Source organism: Marmota monax, unplaced genomic scaffold (assembly GCF_021218885.2).
Source record: "Marmota monax isolate L192 unplaced genomic scaffold, Marmota_monax_Labrador192_F-V1.1 WCK01_AAM20220418_F8-fsc00051, whole genome shotgun sequence".
NCBI lineage: Eukaryota > Metazoa > Chordata > Mammalia > Rodentia > Sciuridae > Marmota > Marmota monax.
The window spans coordinates 3,555,809-3,580,584 of NW_026695202.1; the positions used below are offsets into that span (position 1 = coordinate 3,555,809).

The 24,776-nt window shown below is 35.2% G+C and overlaps 1 protein-coding gene across 2 annotated transcripts in view; it reads left to right on the forward strand.

Annotated features, from left to right (window-relative positions):
- Positions 1-802: 802 nt before the first annotated feature.
- Positions 803-24,776, forward strand: part of Washc4 (WASH complex subunit 4) — a 54,667-nt gene continuing 30,693 nt past the window's right edge. Inside the window, exons 1-14 of one of the 2 annotated variants that reach the window (XM_046429540.2) lie at positions 803-948; positions 4,153-4,292; positions 7,549-7,602; positions 7,699-7,764; positions 8,518-8,563; positions 9,186-9,253; positions 12,246-12,328; positions 14,035-14,077; positions 14,525-14,628; positions 15,316-15,436; positions 16,847-16,970; positions 17,070-17,197; positions 18,754-18,914; positions 24,644-24,770. In XM_046429540.2, the coding sequence (XP_046285496.1) occupies positions 888-948; positions 4,153-4,292; positions 7,549-7,602; positions 7,699-7,764; positions 8,518-8,563; positions 9,186-9,253; positions 12,246-12,328; positions 14,035-14,077; positions 14,525-14,628; positions 15,316-15,436; positions 16,847-16,970; positions 17,070-17,197; positions 18,754-18,914; positions 24,644-24,770 (1,326 nt within the window). In that variant the 5' untranslated portion in view covers positions 803-887. Of the gene's footprint in view, positions 949-4,152; positions 4,293-7,548; positions 7,603-7,698; positions 7,765-8,517; positions 8,564-9,185; positions 9,254-12,245; positions 12,329-14,034; positions 14,078-14,512; positions 14,629-15,315; positions 15,437-16,846; positions 16,971-17,069; positions 17,198-18,753; positions 18,915-24,643; positions 24,771-24,776 lie in introns of those variants that run through there. The other variant, XM_046429541.2, reaches the window with a different exon arrangement.

Below are 24,776 nucleotides of genomic sequence, written 5' to 3' on the forward strand. Positions count from 1 at the left end.
ATTTGCTAAAATATATGCATGTTTATATAACTTAAAATACAAATGCAACCATAAATATGCATTATTTTGCAACTGCCTGCTGTTGGTGTTTCTTACCATTACAGATCTACTTCTTTTAATAACTCTTTAGTAATTCATAAAGGCTATATTGTTTTCTATTACTATCCCATTCTGAGGGACATTTAGGTCGTTTCCTATTAAAAACCACGCTGCAATGTACATTCATGGGCAAATATCTGGATAAACGTAGAATGTGCGGGTAACACCAATCCCTTATTCGTGGAGAAGCCCCCTCCGCGTTCCTAAAAGCGCCGGGAGGAGAGCCATGGAGTGCAGGGTAAGCAGGAAGATGCCCTTTAGGGCAATCATTAATTCTTCCTCTCGCACTGAGGTCTTGGACGAGCTGGGAGGGCAAGGCCTCCGTTGCCGGTGACAGGAAAGACGATGGACATCTGCGCATCTTGGAAAGGCAGCGTCCTCTCCAAGACCACGCCTTCCTGTGGAGCCCCCACGCCGTCGAAGCGGCCCTTTCAAGGCCGGACTGAGGAGCAACTCCCCCCGGCAATAAAAATAGCCGTGAGACCGTAAGGTGAAATTGCGGGAGCCTGTGTGGCATGGGAAAGTAGTGAGCGGTGGCAAGGCCCACGCAAGGACCCAAGAAGCCCGCGGAAACAGCCGCCGCCGCCGTCATGGCGACCGCGTCCGTCCCCGGCGGAGGACTCACTTTCCCAGCGGCCCCCGCGGCCGCAGGGGCCGCGAGCCCGGCCGGTCCTCGCGCGCGGGGGCGGGGCCGAGGCCGGAAGTCACGTGCCGTGACAGCTGCTGGGGCGAGGCCGGCGTCGCCGCCCGCGCTGGTTGGGGCTGTGTCTGTGGGAGGCGCTGGGGTGATGGCGGTGGAGACTCTGTCCCCTGACTGGGAGTTTGACCGCGTTGACGACGGCTCACAGAGTAAGGGAGTGTCAGGGCGCGGGCCGCGGGCGGACCCTCCCGAGCCGGCCGCAGCCCTGGCGGCGCTCCTGCGGGAGGGCTCTGCGTCGGGGCGCCGCGCAGCCGTCGGGTCCCGGACCCTGGCCACCCCGGGGGTGTGAGTGGGACGCGCCCTCGGGTGCCTTCCCGGGTCGGGGCCCGCAGACGGCGGGTCGGCCGGCCGGGGCTCTGCGTGCGCGGGCCGACCGCGGTGGGCTCTCTGCGGCCGGGGCTGCAGGCGGGCGCGCCCAGGAGGCCCTCGGCCTGCCTCGCGGGGACCTCGTCGAGTTCGCGGAGCGTGCACTTCAAGCGGAGGCTCCTGCCTGGGTTCCTGTTTCGGTTTCCTGTTTTTCTTCTTTTTCTCAAACCAACTTTTGGAAGTTTGGGTTCCCGTACTTAGAACCGTAGAAGATAGCGAGGAAACAGCTGTTTACGCGGTAGAAAATAACCCGAATATCATTTTACCCTCTTCCAGGCCCATTATGTTAACTCGTGTGTTTCCTGGGATGGCCAGACTTGCATCGCAGCTATAAAAGCTTTCAAAAATTACAACAGAGCTTCAAATTTTGCTTCATAAAATAGAATGGACTGATTTTTTAAAACTTAGAATTCAACAAAAAAAGGAAAACCTAACAGTTTCTTTTGGCAAAATATAGAGTCCAAACTAATTATCTTAATGAAACTACTTGAGATTACTGCAAGTCGTCAGTCTGTTTATCTTTGTTGATATTAATCTATATAAGAGATATTGGGACATGCTGTTTTCCCGAAATCGGAAAGTCAGTCTTTAAAAATTCTAGGTGAACTTTGTCTGATTTTATAAAGAGAAACTTAACATCTATGAATTTAAGGTTATTCATTTCTCAAAGATGGGTAAACTACATCCAGCATTGTTTGAAGTTTTTCATAAAACATTCTTTAAGATATTAACGCTTATGCAACATAAAAATAATCTTGGAGCTATTGACAAAAATCTTGAATGATTTTTTTTGCAGGTGTTTGGTGCTTATTGTGAGAAGAGGGTTGTCATGTATGGTGTTTTGTGGGCAAAGGTTTCCTATGTTAGTATCTTCAAAACAATAATGAGGCTGGGGGTTGTGGCTCAGCAGTAGAGCACTCACCTAGCACATGTAAGGCCCTGGGTTCGATCCTCTGCACCACATAAAAATAAAATAAAGATACTGTGTCCAATTACAACTAAAAAGTAAATAAATAAATAAATAAAGGGATGGGGTTGTGGCTCAGTGATAGAGTGCTAGAGTGCTCGCCTGGCACACGTGAAGCACTGGGTTTGATCCTCAGCACCACATAAAAATAAAATGAAGGTTATTAAAAACTAATGAATGAAGATATGTTATTTGGTTTTGAAATGATTCCAACTTGAAGTAGAATAATCTGATTCATTCAACAGACATTTTCTACACTCCAGTTGCTGTTAGGGGTACAAAGATAAGGCAAGGAAGGATAACTATTGGAAAAGATGACTGTTATACAGGTGTTTAGAATTCTGAATAATCATTATGTGATTCTTAAGTCATGTACTTTAACTTTTACTAATTTTTCAACTATTCATTATTGGCAAGGAACCTCAATGTTATTAGGGTTTTCTGTTCCCTTCTACCTTGTGAATTCTCAAACTAAGGGAGCAATTTATTGGTGTTTTTCTTGTATTGTCTTTGGGAATTCATTTGCTGGTCAAATGAAGCTTGATCCTTTCCCATGTAACAGAATAAAATGTCAATTTGGGGTCCTGAACACTTACGTAGTTTTTATGTTAGCTGTAGGAAAGAGAAGACTGGTTTTTATTGATTTTTGGACTATGAATCATATCTAGATTAAATGTTTTCCAAAACTACCTAGATTAATGCTGTAATGAGATAGAAAGTTTATTGAGCTAAATTGGTTCTTCTGATTCAGATCATGAGTTGCAAACACTAAGGAAAAATAGGAAGGTAGATCTTTAATACAGCATGAGTCAGAATATACTTTATCTTAGAGTTGCTTCAGATTGCTAAGTTAAAAGTTTTTTAAAAAATTTTAGTTGTAGGTGAACATAATACTTTTATTTATTTATTTATTTATTTTTTATGTAGTGCTGAGGATCAAACTCAGTGCCTCACATGTTCTAAGTAAGCACTGTACCACTGAGCTACAACCCCAGCCCCATATTGCTAATTTGAAAAGAAAAATTCTTTTTTTAGAAGACAAAGATTGAATAGTTATACACATCAATAAAAGAAACTTGAATTTGCTGCCTTTGTGAATAAATAATTCTTATGTATAGGATGAAGTAATTACTTTCATTAATTCTGATGAACTGGCATTTTTAAAATATAGTTTATTCCAGTGACTTTAAGCTTAAAGTCATGAATTGTGTTAATTCTGTAAATATCAGCACAGTATTTTGTTCTGACTTTACTTTTCCAACTTATTTTTATAGTTAAATAATTTAACAAATTATAAAACATGGTAAATTTTTAGGCATTATGAGAAAAATATTCTTAAATTATCATCTAAAAATGTTGCTTCTTTAACAATACAGATTTTTTTTTTTTTTTTTTGGGGGGGGCACTGGGGATTGAATCCAGGGGTGCCTAACTCTTGAGCCACATATTCAGTCCTTTCTATGTTTTATTTTGAAACCAAGGTCTTGCTAAGTTGTTGAGATTGGCTTTGAACTTGTGATCCTTCTGCCTCAGTCTCCTGATTTGCTGGATTTGCAGGTGTGCTGTACCAGCCCAGCCGGCAGCTTGTTTATTTTTGTAGTGCTGGGGATTGAGCCCAGGTCCTTGCACATTCTAGGCAAGCCCTCTACCACTGAGCCATATCCCCAGCTCAGTGTAGATTTTTGCACCTGCTTCAGGCCAGGTTGTGAATATTTATATTTTTCAGTAGAGTTGTTTCTCACTAAAACATAGAATCAAGACATTGAGTTGTCAGAGGCATTATTCAGATTGGTTAGAAGTCCTGGGTAAATGGGTCACTGCTTTTAAAATTGTTTTATGCATTTGGAAAAAGTTGAAGGCTGAATTACTGTTTAACTTTGGAACTTTATTTTCAAGAAGTCCAGACATTCCAAAGTAATAATTAACAATGCTTTGCTGTGATTTCTGAGGTTATTTGAAGTATGTGTTCTGTAATTCATTACTTGTGGCTCTAACATACAGTTTTAAAATTTAAATTTAGAAATTCATGCTGAAGTCCAACTTAAGAATTATGGAAAATTTCTTGAGGAATATACATCTCAATTGAGAAGAATCGAGGACGCGCTGGATGATTCAATTGGAGATGTTTGGGATTTCAATCTTGATCCTATAGCGTTAAAGGTTTGATTTGGTTTGATTATTTTACTTATGTATATATTTTCAGGACCTAGTATATATTAAACTTCAATTTTAAAGTAGAAAATACGTTTTATTTTCAATCTTTAAGAGTAAAAAGAAATTATAGAAAATTGTTAACTTTCTTTTCTCTAAGCTAGGTAGGTGTTTTTAAAATTTGTTTTTTGAAAGAATGATTCTTGAAGATGTTAGTGTCAAAGAGTGGTACAAGCTCCAGCTTTTTGACTTGGTCATTGTTTTTCATCACTAAAAAAATAATAAGAGTGCTGGATAGACTATTTAAGCTTGGCTTGTTTGTTCTTATGGAGGTTATTTTCATACACTGAAAAGTACTGATTTTTAAGGATACTGTTCAGTGAATTTTGCCAACATGTATGCCCATAACTTGTATCCCAATCAAGATATAGAATATTTTCATCATTTTCAAAAAGTTTCTTTGTGTTATATTGGAGATATTGATGTGGGAGTGATTGTTTAATGTGTGTGTTACTCTTACTCTGTTACATTTTGAGATTACTCTCTTGTTTTGTCTTTGAAACTGGTCTGTTTCCACTTAAATAATAATTAATATTTGTTGAGCACTTATATACTGTGTCTGTCCTAAGTCACACATTGCCTTTTTGTTAATGACAGCTTTCTTGAGATGTAATTTGCATATCATAAAATTAACCCCCTTAAATTGTACAATTCAGTGATCTTTTTTTATGTTTATTTACAGAATTGTGCAACCATCACCATTGTCAGTTTTAGAACATTTTTATCACCCCTAAAATCTTGCACCTTTTAGTCACCCCTGCTCCCATATTGTGCTACACCAATATCCACTGACTCTAGGCTACCACCAATCAGTTTACTTTATCTCTCTATGGATTTGTCCCTTTTGAACATTTCATAATTGGAGACATACAATATGTAGTCCTTTGTGTCCAACTTCTTTTACTTACCGTAATGTTTTTAAGGCTCATCCAGATAAGGCTCATGAGCATGTCATGCTTTCTTTTTATTGCTGAATAATATTCCTTTGTATGAAATGCAAATACAGTGTATTTATGCATTCATCAATTGCTAAATAGTTGGGGTTTTCCTTTTTGGAATAGAGTTCTAAAATAATGCCGCTGTGAGCATTCGTGTACAAGTTTTTTGTAGACATGTTTTCATCTCTCTTGAATGTGTAAGCCTCAGTGGAATTGCTGGGTCATATGCTGTTTAATTTTCTAAGGATCTATAAGACTTTTTCCCAATGTGGCCACACCATTTTACATTCCTACCATCAATGTATGAGAGTTCCAGTTTCTCTCCATATCATTGTCAACACTTGATATTATGTTCTTAAAAAAATTATTATAGCCATACTAGTGGGTATGAAATGATATCTTATTGTGGTTTTGATTTGAATTTCATATGGCTATTTCTCCTATGGCTAATGATGTTGAGCATCTTTTCCTGTGCTCTTGGCTATTTATACAAATGGAGAAATTCTTTTTAGAGAAATGTCTGTGCAGATCCTCTGCTCTTCCTTTTTTTTTTTTCCAGGGGTGGAAGGAGGTGGCAGGGTCTTGCATTGTTGCCCATGCCGGCCTCAAACTCTTGGGCTCAGGGGATTCTCCTATCTCTGCCTCCCATCCAAGTAGCTGGACTTCAGGTGCTCGCCTCTGTACCTGGCCCTAGCCCATTTTAAAATTGGACTTTTTATTCTTGTGTTGTAGGACAGGTGTTGACTTTTAAAATCCCACAACAATGCTGTATCATCTCTGTTTGCAAATGAAAAATAAAGGAATGGAAAAGCTAAGCAACACACTCAAAAAGTGAATTTAAGTGACAAATCAATAAAAGGCAGTTTAGTTCCAGAGCACATTCCTTATCTGCTACTCTAAATTGCCTTACTAATGCTTTATGTATTTGTAAAATGAAATTACTCTAAACTTTTCTGTATTGTTGACTGGATAAGCATAGTTTTCCTTTAAAAAATCTTTAAGCTAAATTTGTTGCTGTTTTTTTTTCTTTGACACATCTATCAGAATCATTGTATATAAATTATAGGAATTTCACTAGGAAATTGCCATTGTCAACCTGTATTATCTCTGAAGGTAATGAGTTTCTGAATTTTTTTCAGTAAAACTTCTTGTTTTTTTAAGACTTATTCTTGAGCTTTAAGAGCCTCATAGTTGTGATCATAAACATTGGTGTTTCTCTCAACTCTCAGATTTTATAAAAGGGTGAAATAATCTTTTAGCTTTTATGTTCCCCCACAGAAGCATTCTAATCTCTTAAATTTTATCATTATAAAACCTTCCTGCTCCCTGTTGCTTTCTTTGGAATCTTCTTAATTCCATTATTGGGCAATTGTTTCATGTTTCTAACTCCACAAGAGTAGTAGTACTTCCGGGGAATCACAAAATCAGGCAAAATCTCTGAAAACAAATTCCAACATAATAATAAGGTTATTTACCTACATAAATACTAAATTGTTATTATTATTACCAAAAGAAAGATCTGAAACTTAAAAGTCATCACTTGTAGATGATGATTATAGGAAGGCTTTGTGAAAGAGGTAGATTGTGAGCTGGTCTTAGAAGATAAGTGAACCCAAGACTGCATTTTTAAGTGTTTTTGGGTCTTTGATTTATACAAGAAAAGATGATATTTTCTCTTTTCTTCTTTGTTCTGTTCTTTATGATAACTTACTTCTCCCTTTTAGCTATCATATTAACATCTTACTAAATTGTAAATTGTTTTTTCCCCTCTTTGGTACTGGAGATTGAACACAGGGCCTCACACATGCTAGGCAAGTGCTCTACCACTAAGCTACATCTCAGACCATATTTTACTGAATGTATGCCTGCATAATGAGTTCCAAAATGATAGTTGTCCTTTCCTATGTTCATAATTAATATAATTTATTGATTAGTATTATCTCATTACTTAGCATTTTATTGCACTGCATTTATAATCAACCACCTTATGTCCCAGAGCACAACTACAGTCTTTCAGCATAGTGGTGTTATGTTGGGTCATTTCTTCTTGAGCTTGTTTATTTTCCTTCTTGAGCTTATTATTTTTTCTTACTTCCTCTGATGAGATTGTTTTGAACAAACAAGTTGGTTGGGTTTTAGTGCTGAGTACAGGGTCTAACACAAGTTTCAACAGAGTATAGATAGTCTCAATTCATGTATTTAAAATTTCAGTGATTTTTTTTTTTTTCCAGATTAAAAAGAAATGTTCTTTTTCTTTGTTTCTATAGCTTTTGCCTTATGAACAGTCTTCCCTTTTGGAACTGATAAAGACTGAAAACAAGGTACAAAGTCCTAAACTTAAAAATGTATTTTAAAAAAATGCTTCTGTTATTTGTTAAAATTTACTTTTTCTATTTTCTTTTCTCTCATGAAACTAGGTCTTAAACAAAGTCATCACTGTTTATGCTGCACTTTGTTGTGAAATCAAGAAATTAAAATATGAGGTAATTATTTTTATATCTAAAACTTAAAACCAGATCATTTAGAGCAAAAAAGTGCTTGTATATGTGTGGTGTTCTATGAATATTGAATGTTAAATGAATTATTTGAAATAACAGTAATGCTAATAATACTAATAGTAAGATACTAATAGTTATAACACCATTGCATACTTCTTGTGTGCCAAACACCATGCTTATATGGTTAATCCTCCCTAACTCAGGGAGGTAGGTGAGGAATAGAAGAAACTGAGACTTAAAGAGGGTGTCACTTGTCTAATATCTTGCATCTTAACAGTTTGAATCCAGGTCTGGATACCTCCCAAGTTGGTGTTACCTGCCATATGTAGTGGTAGCTAGATATAACTGATTTCTTAAAAAAACCTTTGAATCCTTATTACCTATTTGGTTTTGTGTTTTCTTACCCAAGAGCCATTTACACTGTGATAAAAGTTGGTTTAAGTGTCATCTTTTTTTCCCTCTCACTCTTTGACACTGTGGTTGCTATCTATTAACTAGTGGAACAGTGTGGGACAATGAGGGTGGTCAGATGAGACAAGGCTAAAGAAATCAGGATATAGCTTTGAGTATCAGTAACATATTTGTTAATCTTAAGAAAAATTGAATTTACTTGTAAGCAGCTTTTGAAATTAAAAAAAAGTTGTAAATGGTGTTGTAGTCCTCTGTTGTTAAGTATAAATAAGAGAGCCTAGAAATTTGAAAACAATGTTTAAAATTATTTTATTATTTTTTAAACAGGCTGAAACTAAGTTTTACAATGGGCTCTTGTTTTATGGAGAAGGAGGTATGTTTTAAAGTTTCAAAATGGTATTGTGGTAATGAGATTGAAATGAACGGAAAGTTGACAGAACATGATTATGTCATGTATTAGTGTGAGAAAAAAAAACATTCCCGTTTTTTGTTGGTTTATTTGGTTGGTTAAAAAAGAGAATTCTCTAAAACTGATTTGTGGTATATTTGTAAGTTACAAAGCATGGTAATGCATGCCTGTTACTCCATCAGAGGCTGAGACAGGAGGATCACAAGTTTGGGGCCAACCTCAGCCACTTAGCAAGACCCTGCCTCAAAATTGAAAAGGCAATGGGGATGTAGCTTGTGGTGTAGCACCCTTTGGTTTAATCCCAGATACCAAACCAAATTAACCCCCCAAAAGTACCATATTTTTCTTGAATTCATTTAATAGTGAAGCAGATGGTTACTTTTAATTGTATGACTAATGTCGCATTTTTCTCTTCAGTAAAAATTCTTTAATGTTATGCAGATTAAAAAAATGAAGAAAAAGACAAGAAAAAATATAACAAATACTATGTGGATTAGAAGATGTCCTACTTAAAAAAATAAGTGTGTTTTGGTGTTGAATTCAGACGAAAAAATTGAAATGTAATTATTCATGTTGCCCTTTAAAGCTACAGATTCCAGCATGGTGGAAGGTGATTGCCAAATTCAAATGGGAAGATTTATTTCATTCTTACAGGTAAGTGATTTTTGCTTTCTAATGAGCTTTTTCTTTTAAAAGTTTGAATAAATCCCAATTTAGAAAGTTCTGAAAACTTTACATGCTAAGGATATGGGTGCTCTGTGAGACACTTAATAAGCATTGGATTGTAGTTTAAGAGATAGACTTCTGAAAAATTTCCGAGCACTCTTAGAGGAATAAGGTATCAAAATCAGTTTCTTTGCATAATTTTTTAAAGGATGATTTATCATGCTTTTTAAAGTAACTTCAACTTTGTACCTTGTGGAAGAAGATAAATTACATGTGGGAAAGTTGTAAATGGTGAAGCTTAAGCTGTTGGGTGAGCACTGATGAGATTGTTAAAAGCAGCGGTGCTTGATGCTTCTAATAGAATATTTCAATTTAGATATGCTTTGTATCTCTGAACAGAGTTTTAGTGATTCCATATCTTTTGGCTTGATTTAATCAAAAGCATGAAATAATCTCTATTCCCTTGCTGCCCCAGTGGGAGAGCATACAATAATGCACAAACTGACAAAAACAAAAATCAGGACTAGAGAAAAAATATCCATAGTTCCACCTCCCTTCTGATTGTTGGATATAAGACTTGATATGTTTTATCAAATTGTGCGTGCAAATATATGGTTCGAATCCTTATAATTTCTTTGTGGGGTGTCTACTTGACCTAATTGAGAGCACTTTGTTGATGATGATATGTGTTATTCAAGGTCTTATCTAGAAAACAAACCACAGAAGGTCCTTCAAAAGAGCTAGATCAGAGGTTACAAAATGGCAAATAGTATAGCAAGAAGTCTAGAAATCTTAATTTACCACATGGGGGCAATAAGCAATAAAATTTTATATGGAATTGTTTTAAATGAGTAGATTTTAGCTGCATTTGACAAAAAACTAATTATGTTGCATACCTTAGATATACACAATAATATTTTTAAAAGAGGGTATTTAATATAAAGAATTGGTTACACAGGAATTAGAGGACTGAAAGAACAAAATAGGTAATCCAAAGGAAGTAGATATGACCTCAACATCAAGGGAACGGAAGGAAAAAGTTGGGTTTTCCAGAATCTAGGAGCTTTAAATAACCATGTGGAATTGGTGTTCATATCCCTGAGGATGTGGCCCTTTCTGTGCTGGTACCTTGAGAGGGTGGTTTGAGGTTATATTTGAAGTGCTGAAAGAAACTGGATACTGGTGCAAACTTCCATTGTTGTGGTGAGGTGCTCTTACATAGGTATCTTGATAAAAACAGCAAAAAATTGAAAGCATGTCCTCTTCCTGCCTCCTAATCTCTTCTTGGCAGAATCTAACAGGAGGTCTTCTGGATAGGAAAGTGTCTAAAAAATATAGTTTATAGGGTTTCAGTAAATGTGTCAGTTTCTCCCCTTAGTTTTATCAAATTTGCATTTCTTAATTTGCAGATATTTTATCCTGTGTATACAAGTTTAGAATTTTTAATGATTCCTGATAAATTTAATCTTTTATTGCTATGAGGTGACTCTTAAGCTATGATAATAATTATATAATATATAATTGTGAGGGCTGGGGTTGTGGCTCAGTGGTAGAGCGCTTACCTAGCATGTGGGAGGCACTGGGTTCAATTCTCAGCACCACGTATGAATAAATAAAATAAAGATCCATTGACAACTAAAAAACTTTATATATATATATATATATATATATATATATATTTGTGTAAATATATGTTACATATACAGGTTGAGAATCTCCTATCCAAAAATACTAAAACATTCAGCTCCAAAATCTGAAACCATTTGAGCACCGATGTGACAATCACAAGTAGAAAATATCATAACCTAGATTAATAAAAATACTGTATCCAATTGCCTGCAGGCTATGTGTATAAAGGGTATATGAATCAAATGAATTTCATATTTAGACTTGGTTCCCATCCCCTGGATATCTCATTATGTATATGCAAATATTCTCAGGTATTCCAGCAAAAGCACAAATCTGGTTCCAAGCATTTCAGATAAAGGATGTTCAACCTGTGTAGTAATTAGCTATAGTAATGCTCATAAAATCTGTTTTGTTTGATAGTAATATTGCTGCCTTAACTCTGTTCTAGTTGGCATTTTCTTGATTTATCATTTTACAATTCTTTCAAATATTTTGTGTCATCATGCATTTTTTAAGAAAAAAAAGCATTTTAAAATAATTGCACATACAGTCATGTGCCATGTAACTGTTTCGGTCAACAGTGGACTGAATTTACAACAGTATTCCCATAAGATTATATTGCTTAGTGGTGTTATAGCTGTATTGATTTGTGTAAATACACTTTATGATGTCTGTACACCTACTCTTAGTGCTGAGGATACAACAGTACACCATAAAACCAACAAAAATTGCTGCCCTCATAGAGCTTAAAATTTAAAATAGTTTTAAATTTAATCAGATGTAAAATATTTTAGATATACACTGTTTCTATAGGTTTAAAAGTTGAGGTCTGAGATACAACAGATGTGAATTTATTATTTAATGACAAGCACAACCCTGGAGTAATTGATACTTCACTTATTGCGTGCCAAGCCCACTTATAGATTATAAAGGTACTTAATATTTGAAGTGATTTCTAGACCCCTTCTCTCATCTTCCTATTTTCCAAAACTGGCAGCCTTTGAGCTCTTTCATTCATGTTGAGCAATAATTCAGTGTTAGCTACCATGCTAGGCAATAGATATTCAAAGACGGAATGAATCCCACTTAGATGCTGTATGAATAGCTCGAACAATAGACTTAAAATAGAAGTATGAATGAAGTGCAGTGGGAACAGAACTAAGAATGCCCTGGGATGCAGGAAGTGAGTTAATTGATTGCTTGAGGAATGCTTAAGTTATTTGACTTGTGGGTAATTGGATATTTTACTAGAAAGTGATTATTTTTCAAAAATTCTCTACCATAAAAATTAGTTTAAAAAGATGACATTTAAAAGGCAATTTTGTAACACATACTCAACTTATCATTTCAGGAACTGTCTTGTTTTGTTACGAGATGCTATGAAGTGGTGATGAATGTAGTCCATCAGTTGGCCGCCCTCTATATCAGTAACAAGTAATGGATTTTAGATACGTTTTTGCTTTTGTATTAGAGATACAGGAAATGTCTTTTAAAAACTGAACATCTGAAATATTTTTTTGTTCACTTATTTATTCAGCATTCTTTGAATGCTTACGATGTTTTAAGTGCTACTTGATGGGTACATTACATAAATTAATAAGCACAATTTCTACCATAGTGCATGACCCCATTATTTGAGAATATCAACCAGAAAAAAAAAAAACTTAGAAGAAATTTGACCATATAGAAAAAAACTAATGTGGAATTTATTCTTGCACTATACTTTCTCTTTGCTCCTTTCTTATCTACATTAGTAGTTTCCTGATTCATGAGACTTTTTTTCTTACAATCAGGGATCCTGAGGAGTGGAGCTAAGGAATCTATCCTGAAAAAATTTTGTAGTCCTATAATCTTCCAAATCGAGGGACCACTATCCTAAATTAAGAAACGTGATCAAGTTTTCCTAGAGCGTTTGCTATTACTACCACACAATAATATCTACCATTTGATTAATTCTTTATACTTAAACATTTTCTCACATTTACTATTTAATTATATCCTTACAGTAATTTTGTTTAGATGTTTGACTAGGGCTCTTTTTAAATTTTTTTATTTTTAGTTGTAGATGGACACAATACTTTTATTTATCTATTTGTATATGGTGCTGAGGATCAAACCTAGTGCCTCACATGTGTTAGGCAAGCATTCTACCACTGAGCCACATCCCCAGCCCCTTGACTAGCACTCTTAATGATAAGAAGAGATATATGAGGCCCATAGAAGTTATTTATTAAGATTCCATGGTAACTTTGGCACTGTTACTTTGGTCATCAGTTGATTCATTGTTCTAAAGGTGTTCTAAATATACCTTAACTCTAATTCATTAATTCATTGTTCTAAATGTACCTTAACTCTTCATAAATGGGTAGAATGTTTTTACTCTCATTCTCATGCATTTCTTATCAGGTACTTTTTTGTTCTGGCTTATCAGTGAAGTTATCCCTGTATCAGGAGGGAGTGAGAGTATAGCTCCCCGTCTCTCCCGGCCCCACCTCGACCCTGAAGGATGAAATTGATTTGAATTTTCTCTTTATTTTAAAAATGTGTTCTTTGAAATATCTGTATGTATTTTAACATATAAATACTATTGTAAATTATTTATTGTTGAGTAAATTGGATGTTTAGGAAGGAAGTGAAATGAATTTTTCTGTGGCTTTTGACTTTAGTATAATCTTAGAAGTATGTTTTTCAGTAGGAATAAGAGCAAGAAATCAATCTGACCAAAGAGAGGCCTAGCTCCAAAATACCACTTCGAGTAGGATACAAAGAGCCTAGCTGATAATTGAAGAATTCTAATAGTTAGAAAGATATAAGTTTTAGTTTTGTTATTTCTGTCATTATCCAGGATATATCTTTTAGGTTTAAATTGTTAGGATTATTCATGGACCACATGTTGTCATGTCCCTTCCTGTGAGTACACAGGGATAGCAGTCTGAATGCATAGGTCAGTTCCCTTCTTAGGAGAGAGGAACATGGTAGTAATTTCTTAGATCTCTTAAATTTTAATGACTGAAGCCTTAAGATGAGTGCATATTAAAATTCTAAGAGCTTCTGCTAATGTGTATATTCTTTAAAATAAGAATGAACTGTTTCTTTAAAAAAAGCAATTTTTTTTTAACTTGGGTGTTATTTTATTATAGGATTGCCCCCAAAATTATAGAGACAACTGGAGTTCATTTTCAGGTAATTTAACTTGACCAGTAAAGCTCATTTTTACTGTGTTTTACTTTGGAGTATGTGTGATTAGGAAGTGTAACAATCATACCAAGATTCTTATAGGATTTTTTTTCATATTCTCTTTTCACTTGTGTAGTTGATGAGGCATTACTGACTATCAATGTTATTTTTAGTTTTCCTGGTTGTGGCCCAGTACAGATTCTTCATAGTCTCTTTTGATCAGTGAAATAAATCTGCAAAATGTCATAATTAAGGAAGAAATATTGGGCAAAGTGTTCTCTATTTAAGACTGATAGTCTCATTTGAGGATCAAACCTGTAGTTTAATAAACTGATGTTACTCTCCTGCTTTAACTAATTCATTAATTAGCCCAAATATTTTACTTTAAAAATCTATATGAGGCTTAATTTCTAACTAGTGACTAAATGATAATCATTAAAGGTTTTTTGACAGACTATGTATGAGCACTTGGGAGAACTGCTGGCAGTTTTGCTCACTCTGGATGAAATTATTGATAATCATATCACACTGAAAGACCACTGGACTATGTACAAAAGGTACATCAATTAAAATAACTTTATTCTCTTACATTTATGAAGATAGTACTGTTGCTTAATTTCAGATGGATTTGTCTGAGGGCATGATAAACCTATATAAAGCATATTCATTCATTTTGTTTTTGTATCAGGGATTGAACCCAGGGGCACTTAGCACTGAGTCACATCCCCAGCCCTTTTTTAAATTTTTTATTTTGAGACAGGGTCTTCTCAGTTGCTCAAGTCCTCACTAAGTTGATGAGGCTGGCTTCAAACTTGCAATTCTCCTGCCTTAGCCTCCTGAGCCAGTGGGATTTAAGGTGTGCACCACTGTGCCTAGCAAGCATCCTCATTCTTAAGAAGAGTCAAATGTTAATTTACCTGCCTTAGGACTCTGATTTATTTTTTTCCTTGGACTCTATTCAAGTGATGTTTTTTTTTCTCTGAATTGGCTTCATTTTATTACATGCTCTAAAACTTTATTTTATGTTTTATTCAGTGTATAAATATTCACTAAATATCTGGTATATACAGAGCTCCAGGCATCTGAATTTAAGATGATATAAAGAAGCAAAAGAAAATTTCATATATGAGGATTATTCTGCTCAAATTTTCAAATGTATAGCACCAAATAAGAATGAGGAAAAAGTTTGAGTTTTTAATAATTCATTAAGTAGATTTAAGATCTTTTTCCTGCTTTTCTACAAGGTTACTGAAGTCTGTACATCACAACCCTTCCAAATTTGGAATTCAGGAAGAAAAACTAAAGCCATTTGAAAAGTTCTTGTTAAAACTAGAAGGGCAGTTACTTGATGGCCTGATATTTCAGGTGAGTAGAGCTGTATCAGGCTATAACCAATGAGCTTGTTATTAGTTAACCCAGCTAAGAATTTTTTGAATACTGTTGAGTTTGTTTTTCTTTAAAAAGTGCTTTGACTTAAAATCATTGTTAGTGTATTAATTGATAACTATTTTGGTATCTAGTAGTAAACAAAAAAGTGTATTGATTGTACTAGGGGTGAGGGTTTTCTTTTAAATTATGTAAAAGGAGAAAATTAAGGACTAAGATTTAAGTGTTTGTGTTAAATATTTTTTATTGTTAAATACATGTTGTTTGTTGTTAAATACCTCTAGATTTAGGTTTGTAAAACTACCTTAAAAACATCTGATGAGGGGCTGGGGTTGTGGCTCAGTGGTAGAATGTTCACCTCGCACATGAGAGACCCTGGGTTCGATCCTCAGCACCACATAAAAATAAATAAACAAAATAAAGATATTGTGTCCATGTATAACTAAAAAACCATTAAAAAAAAAGTCTGATGAATTCATCCTAGGCTCAAGGAATATAATGTTGAGTCTGCACAGTTCGTTTAGTACCTTCTATGGATGTTTAAATTCTGATTAATTTAAGTAGCATACATTAATTACTATTTTTTTTTTTTCTGCTGCTGGGGATCAAACCAAGGCCTTCATATATGGTAGGAATCACTCTACTATGAGCTATATCATTAGCCCTAAAAATCACTTTCTTAGTCATAATAGCTACATTTAGTATTACCATTACCTAATAGTCACATGTAATTCATGGCAAACTGTTAATTAGATAGCACATAATCAGAACGTTTCCATCATCACAGGAAGTTCTGTTGGAGAGGTCTGACTTAGGTAGTGTCCCCAAGAGACTGGATTATATTCTGTTTTACATGTGCTTCAGGGTAACTTTTAATTTATATTGCTCATGATCACAATTTAAATAGAGTAATCCCAGCTTTTGTTTTTATAATTTAACTGTTCATTAGATTCAGAAGGTAACTATTTTTGATATTTATTCTTTTGCCAGGGGATATTTCCATACATACTATAATAAAGTGCTAGGAAAGCAAATGTAAACAGAAAAAAATATAGGTTCTACCCTTGAGAGTGCAAAGTAAAAATAAAAACATGTTTCCCAGTGTGTCATCAGAAATATTTTCTGTATACCTCTTAAGCATCATTTTGGATATCTGTTTATCCAGAATTAGATATTTGGGGTTTAGTTTTATTACTTTCACATAACTGTAGTCAGATGTATAAGTACATACACATTTTTCAGTCAAGAGGACTTAGGTACTAAAGTAAGAATCTGTGTTTCAGTTTTAATAATATTAAAATGATAACTATAGGTGTTTATCATATATTTTAAATGTTTGATTCTTTATGATTAAGAGTCTCAATTTCTCTTTAAATATCTCCTGTATAGGCTTGTATAGAACAACAGTTTGATTCTCTCAACGGTGGAGTATCTGTGTCAAAGAATAGCACTTTTGCTGAAGAATTTGCACATAGTATTCGCTCAATTTTTGCAAATGTAGAAGCCAAACTTGGTAATATAGATCACATTTTGGGGTTTTTGTTTGCAAAGTTTGCATTGCCTTATAAGCATAATTTAAGTGTATTTTTCTCTTGTGTTATTATTTTATAAGGAGAACCTTCTGAAATTGACCAGAGAGACAAGTATGTTGGAATTTGTGGACTCTTTGTACTGCACTTTCAAATTTTTCGAACTGTTGATAAAAAATTTTATAAGTCTTTGTTGGATATTTGTAAGAAGGTATGAATTTGGAACTTATTTTTTGAGTAGATTGAAAAGATTTTGGATATAACTAGATATTTAAATATATTTTATTCTTATTTACAAAAATAATTCGATAGTATTCAGAGTTTTTTTCTTCCACATTTTCTTATTGGTGCAATATAGATGTATGTAATTATGGGATATGTTGTTACATATTTGTACATGCACACAGTGTAACAATAAAATTTGGCCAGTATCTTGATAGTATTCAGTTTTAAAATCCAAGCGTTCCAGAAATAAGTAACATAGTAAATGAAAATATTCTGTAATTCCACTTCATAAGAGTATATATAGACAGGTGGATGTTTAGATTTTTTTTCTTATATATTTTACTGCTAATACTGCATTTTTCTTCTGTTTTTTCCTCTTCTTTTTGTCACTCAGTCTTACTGTTAACGTAGAAAAAATTTAAAAGTATTTTTTCTGCTAATGTATAAAAAAATTAATTTTTTTCTGCTTCTTTGATATTTCCCTGGGATTTCTGAATTGAAAATTTAGTTTGTTTGTAATGTCATCAAATTATACAGGACCACATGAGAACCAGCCATCAGTTTTTTTCCCCCCTCTCATTTGAAAAAAAATTTCTTTTCACTAATAATAGAGTGAAAGTAAGGACATAAGGATTCAAGTTTTTATTTGTACTTTCATTGTAAAATCTGTAAAAGAGCGGGGAATTGGGTGTGTGTATGTTCCTGCGTATGTGTTAATATTTGGGAAGAATAAAATTGACATGTTCAGCACCAGAAATAGAAATGCTTTCACTTTATGCCATAATAAAATATTTGTTTTATAATATATTAATGAGTTTTTTTAGTTCTGTTTTGATTTTTGGTACTGGGGATTGAACCCAGGAATGTTTACCACTGAGTTGTATCTCCATGCCTTTTTATTTTTAAATTTTATTTATTTATTTTTGTGTACTGGGGATTTATGTTTTTGTACCCATAAGCACTTAACCATTGAGCCACATCCCCAGCCTTTTTTTTTAAATACTTTTATGTATGTATGTATGTATATATGTATTTATTTATTTTTATGTGGTGCTGAGGATCAAACCCAGGGCCTCACACATGCAAGGGATGTGCTCTACTACTGAGCCACAACCCCAGCCCCAGCCCCAGCCTTTTTATTTTTTAAAAAATTTATTTAGAGATAGGGTCTTTCTGAGTTACTCAGGGCCTTGCTAATTGCTGAAGCTGGCTTTGAACTTGTGATCCTCCTGTCTCAGCCTCTCGAGCTGCTGGTATTACAGGCGTGCTCCACTATGCTCCTTTTTAAATTTTTGAGACAGGGTCTCACTAAGTTGTAGGGGGCCTCTCTAAATTGTGAAAGCTGTTCTCAAACATGAGATCCTATTGCCTCATTTTCCCAAGTCACTGGGATTGCAGGCATGCGCCTTAGCACCTGGCTCTATTAATGAATTTTTTTGTGTGGTTACTTTTTCATGATTTGTTTACATTGTAGAACTACTAAACAGTGTGTTGTTAAGCTTGCATTTAATATTTTTTTCTCCCTTGTCTTCACTGTTTCAGGTACCAGCCATCACATTAACTGCTAATATTATTTGGTTTCCTGATAATTTTCTGATCCAGAAAATACCAGCAGCTGCCAAACTTCTAGACAGAAAAAGTCTTCAAGCCATTAAAATACACAGGGATAGTTTCTTACAGCAGAAAGCTCAATCACTTACCAAGTAGGTTTCATAGGCAATTCTAGTGAAAATATATGTTTTATAATGTTTTATATTGAAAGCATTTGAATTATAAGATCAAGGGTACTTTTTCATTACCAGAGAAATTTGGGCAATTTCCAGATTTATTTTCTAGAAACTTTTTTAAAAAAATTGTGCAGGCTTAAAGTCAGTTTAAAGTGTAGGCTTATTGTTTATAGATACACTTTTTATTAGCCATATTTTTTTTTTTTTTCCTAAAGTGAAGTCTGATTTATTTTCAGTATGTCTTTTTTTTTTTTTTTTCGTACTGGGCATCAAACCCAGAGGTGCTTAACACTGAGCCACATCCACAGTCATTTTTATTTTTTATTTTGAAATGGGGTCTAAGTTGCTTAGGGTCTTGCTAAGTTGCTGAGGCTAGCCTCAAACTTGTAACCCTCCTGCCTCAGCCTCTTGAGTAACTGTGATTCTAAGCATGTGCTACCTCACCCAACAATGTATGTCTTTTGATGAAATCAGGAACCTTGGGTGTTCATGATATTTGGAGGAATTGACTTTAACTTGCTGCTCTTCTTTTTATTCCTCTTTTTACTTACTTATCTGAATTTCTGTTTCTTTATTTTGCAGTACTAGGGATTAAGCCCCAGGCTTTGCACAAGCTAGACAAGTGTTCTACCACTCAACTATATCCCCAACACATTTTGTTTTGAGACTGGATCTCAGTAAATTGCTGAGGTTGGCTTTGAACTTTGGAACTTTGGATCCTTCTGCCTCAATTCTATTAGTTGTAGGGATTGTAGACATGCGCCACTATGCCCATCTTATTTTTATTTTTATGAAAGTAATGTATGCATATATTTAAAAAGTCAAAAAGTGATAAAGCTTAGAGAGAAAAAGAATTGTCCTGAGCCCAATTGTCCTGTTCTTCCCTGTACCTCAGTCCTACTTCCTAAAAGAACACTTAATTCTTTGTTTCTTCAGACATTTACATCTTTATGTTTTGTTTATCTCTTATTGGGTTAATTTTCAAACATGCACATAAAAAAATAATGTAAAGAAACATGTTTTCATCACCCAGCTTCAGAAATCAATGTATAGCACATTGTTACATGAGTATACTGCTAACACTTGTTAAATTGGATGAAGATTTTAAGTAAAATGGCATGAGACTATACCATTGACTTTGTTCTGTATACGTATATTGTCTGTGTTATGATGAAAAATATAACAGGAATTCTTAACTACTTTCTGTTGATCCTGATGATCAAGGTGAAATTGGGTCTCTGCTTTACAGTGAGGGAAGGAGAAACATTACTGAAATACAGGAAATCCTTAAAGTATCTTTTAGGAGCCGCATTTATTGTGATTAGTCAGTGGAAAATGATAACACTTCAGGTAGGTCTGCTCACAGCAGAGATACCAGAGCTCTATTGTACATCCTAAAACAGTGGAAGAGGGACAAAGGTTTGGGTATAAAGAGGTGAATTTAATATCAGATGGAGAGTTAGGTTAACAGGAATTAGGTTAAAAATAGTTGCGTTATCAGTAAGTTAAAAAAAATGTGTGGGTAATTAAGTTCTTAGAAGCTCAGTATTCTTTTGTGGTGAGATGCAGTTGTTAAAAATGCCAGTGTATCCTCGGATTACATGAATAAACATAGTACCCAGGTCATGGACCTATCTGGGCCAAGGGAATTGTTAGTTTCATTAAATTCTTATTGGTTAGATCATAGTTAGTGTTTGGAAGTACTGCTTTTTACAAGGGCCAGAACTCCAGCTAAATAAAGCTGATCAGGATGGCAGAGGATCTGGTGAACCATGCCTTCTCTTTTTAAAGGCCATGGAGAGTCTTTCTGTAGTTTGTCCTTTAAAAGAGAAATCTGAAGAATGATGTGGTGAGTTTCTTTCTGAGGGTCATTCAGAGTGAAGAGAGAGCAGATTTGATCTCTGTGGCTCCAGAAGATTAAATTGAAAATGGAAGGTGGAGATAACAGATAGTAATGATAACATTTTAGAGCAATTCATTATGTAGCAGACCTTGTGCTGAAGGGTTATGCACATTGTCTCACGTAAATTCTGTAATAATTTTAGGTGAGAAATAATAAAAGTAACAGCTGGAGACTATGGAGTGCTCACTGTATGTAGTGTGTGTGTATTATGTATGTATGTATATGTGTGTGTGTGTGTATGTGTGTGTGTGTGTATATATATAAAATTTCAGGAACTACTCACGTATTATTTCCTCTATTTACCAGAAAAGCCCACGAAGTAAATAGATAACTCATGTTGTTGCCATTATATAGATTAGAAATGTTAAGTAGAGAGAGACTAAATTTTCCCACGTCTAAATAACTATTAGGTGGCAGAACCAGGAAGTTCAGGTTGGAGCCCAAACTATTAACTGCTACTCTAAAATTTTTAATCTTATTTTTAGGAGGAAAATTCGTTTTAGAGAAATGAAGTTTGTCAGGCCACACACTTCAGTACACATTAGAAAAGGAATTCAAACTGGTATCAGTCCTGTTGTAGGGCATCTCCAGTGGGTAGAGTTGTGCAGGTTGCTCTGAGATAATATACTGTGCTTCACTGGAGCTGTGTGCAGTGTAGATGAACATCAGCCCACCGGACAGTAGGAAGTGAGTCTTAGTAGGTAGAGATAGAAGTTCACATACAAATTTTGTTTCTAAATTCATTTGAATCCAAAGTTCGATCCATCTCTCTCTCTCTCTCTATATATATATATATATATAGAGAGAGAGAGAGAGAGAGAAAGAGAGAGAGATCTTTATTATTTCTCACCTAAGATTATTACAGAGTTTACATGAGACAGTGTACATGATATATATATATGTGTGTGTGTGTGTGTGTATGTGTGTGCGTGTATAAATAAAATTTTGGAGTTTCAGAGAGCTGAAGGTGGTGGTTATGTTTTTCATTCTTTTTGCAATTATGCCAGAAACCTAAAATTCACGTCGCTAAAGTGAAACTCTGGAGAAGGGAAATGCAGTCAGTGTGAGCTTTGTCCTGACATTTTAAAGCAAGTTGGGGGGTGATAGAGCTGTCTGAAGGGTGGGCTGCAGTGTTTATGTAAGTGAAGAGGGAGGACTGCAGGAGTTTCCCTGCCCCTATACTAAATGTTAGATTTGAAGTCATCAGTGTTCCAGCCACTGCCTTCACTGGGATTCAAAGTCTGTGGTCGCTACATTTTGCTTTTCATTCACAACCATTTTGACCCTCAAAAATAACTGCCTTTAGGGGATAGAGGTCTAAACCCTTGTGTCACTCTAAGGTTAACATACTGTTGTTGACATTGCTTAGTGCTTTTTATTGGGACAGGAAATTTTTTTTTGTTGTTGTTGTTAGTGTTTTTCCTGTTTGTACTTTGAAAGGAAGCTGATAATCTGATGAGACTCTGGGGCATTTTTATACTTTTTGTTAACTTGAAGCAGTTTCAAGATCTGGCTCTGAATGTGAGAGTGATGGGCAAAACTGATGTAAACCTCTACTTTGTTGACAGTGTGATCTGAGGCTGAGAATGCTTTTGTAATGCCTTATGCATAATTGATCTACTTGCTGTCAGGGAATGCTACATAGTCTAGTCTCTTTTTCTGATCCTTGCTTATGACTTTTTTTTTTTCCATATGAAATTGCCAATATCCTGCCATTTTTGACCAGCAAAATTAGTAGTTTTTTACATACTCAACATAATATAATAAAACTCCTTATATTCCTCACTCATTTTCAACGCACAGCTCTTATGAATTTCACTGGAATTATCTTACACTTTATATTCACCCTGAACATTTGTCTTTTCTAAACATGACTCTTTTCTAGAACTCCTGTTCATAGTATTCCAGTGCATCTCCTTCCGATCCTTGCCCTACCAGACAAAGCATCCTACCCAGCCTACAAGTCCACATTTATTCTCATTCTCACCTGGGACACTTCATTTATCACACTCCCTGGACCATCAGATGCATCATCCCCATCGCTCTTCCCACTGGGAGTTCTTTCATCACTTCCTTCAAGATCCCCCTGAGTTGTTGCTCATGACCCATCTAGGTGCCTCCTGAAAACTGAAAGTGCTGCTGTAAGACCTTGTTTTTTCACTGTTCCATACTTTAAAATAGATGTTTAACAATATATTTCAGCACCTTTGGAAGCAAAGCCAAAACTGTAACTATTGGTATCTTTTGTTTAATGGAATCATGGCACCGCAGAAATTGTTTTTCTCAGAGTTTTATGCTAGGGGTTGCTTTATACCCCTAAACACATTGCAGATTTTGATGTAATCCCTTTTCAGACTTAGTTTTTGAGATTGACAGTTTGCCTGGCAATGTGGCTACCCACCAACCTCATTGTGGGATTCTACCCTTAGTCAAGTGAGTATCTTTAGTCTCCTGCCCCAAAGAGCTCTCTGTTAGTGATTCTGACTGGCAATAGTCAGATATTTCTTTATGCTATCTGAAGAAGGGTTTTAAAAAAGAATTAGTATTGTTGGATCACATAAAAAGGAATTATTCATTTTTTGCACATTTTTTTTTAGAGAGGAAAATTTGAATAACTTGTAGGAGTTAAAATTTCCCATCCGAATTAGACATATTGGCCGAGTGATTTGTTTGTAATCATTCTGAATAGTAGAATTACCCTTATTGTTTGTTTTCAGGATGGGACAGCTTCCTGGATTTGGGCTTGAATATTAGTGTGGAAGCTTACTAGTTGTATGATCTTGGCATATTACTTCTGTGTGATAGTTTCCTCTTCTGTAAGGTGGAAATCTAGCATCTACCTCATAAGGTCAATGTGAAGACTGAATTAGCAAATTTTTGTAAATGCTTAAAAAAGTGGCTGGCAGACAGCATTCAATAACTGTGATCTTTTCAATTGAGATTCTGGCCACTTCCATTGTTCTTTCTGGTTCAAGCTGTCATTCTCTTTATCTTGCATTATTACAGTAGCTTGCTTGGTGCTTTTCCTAAGAAAACCATTGTCCCCTCTATAGTTTGTCAGAAAAGTGATACTGATCATCATAAAGTTAGATCAAGTCACTCTGATCAGATCATCTAGTGGCTTCCCATGTCACTGAGTTGAAGTCCATTCTTTCCACAAGGACTTCCAGTCTCTTCCCCACATCTTGAGCCACCACCCCTGTACTTCTCTGTTCTCCTTTTCTGCTCTCATTCCTGCTTAGTCTGCTCTAGTCATACTGACTAAATTTTTGTTATTAACTAAACATGCCAGACACATTTCCAAATGTCTTAGGACATTTACGCTTATTACTTACTTTCCTTAAATTCTGTTCTTATATATTTTGCCTTGATTAGTCATTCAATTTTTTTCAATCTTGGCATGAAGTCACCTACTTAATTAGCCTACTTTGATCACTCTATTTAAAACTGTACCCCTGATCCAGGCCCTGCCCCTTTCTCTGCTTTATTTTTTTCTCACAGGATGTATTCTCTAACATCTTTGAGTTATTTTAAGATTTTAATTATTGATTTCTTGATTATGTAACTCTAGAATATAAGCTTCACAGAGGAAGGGATTTGCATCTGTTTTGTTCTCAGTACTATATAGAATGCCTCACCTGTATAGGCACTCAGGAAATATTTGTTGAGTAAGTAAATTATATCTATGATATCTGTCTTTTGAATGGCTGCTGTAAGGAAAAATTTTATTCTGATCAACATGATAAAAATCGAACTCAATTTCTTTCCTGTGCTTAGTAACCCCAATATTTTCCTTTGTTAGAGATGTACAGTCTTACTACGTCTTTGTGAGCTCATGGATGATGAAAATGGAATCTATTTTATCTAAAGAGCAGAGAATGGATAAATTTGCCGAAGACCTCACCAATAGATGTAATATTTTTATACAGGTAGTT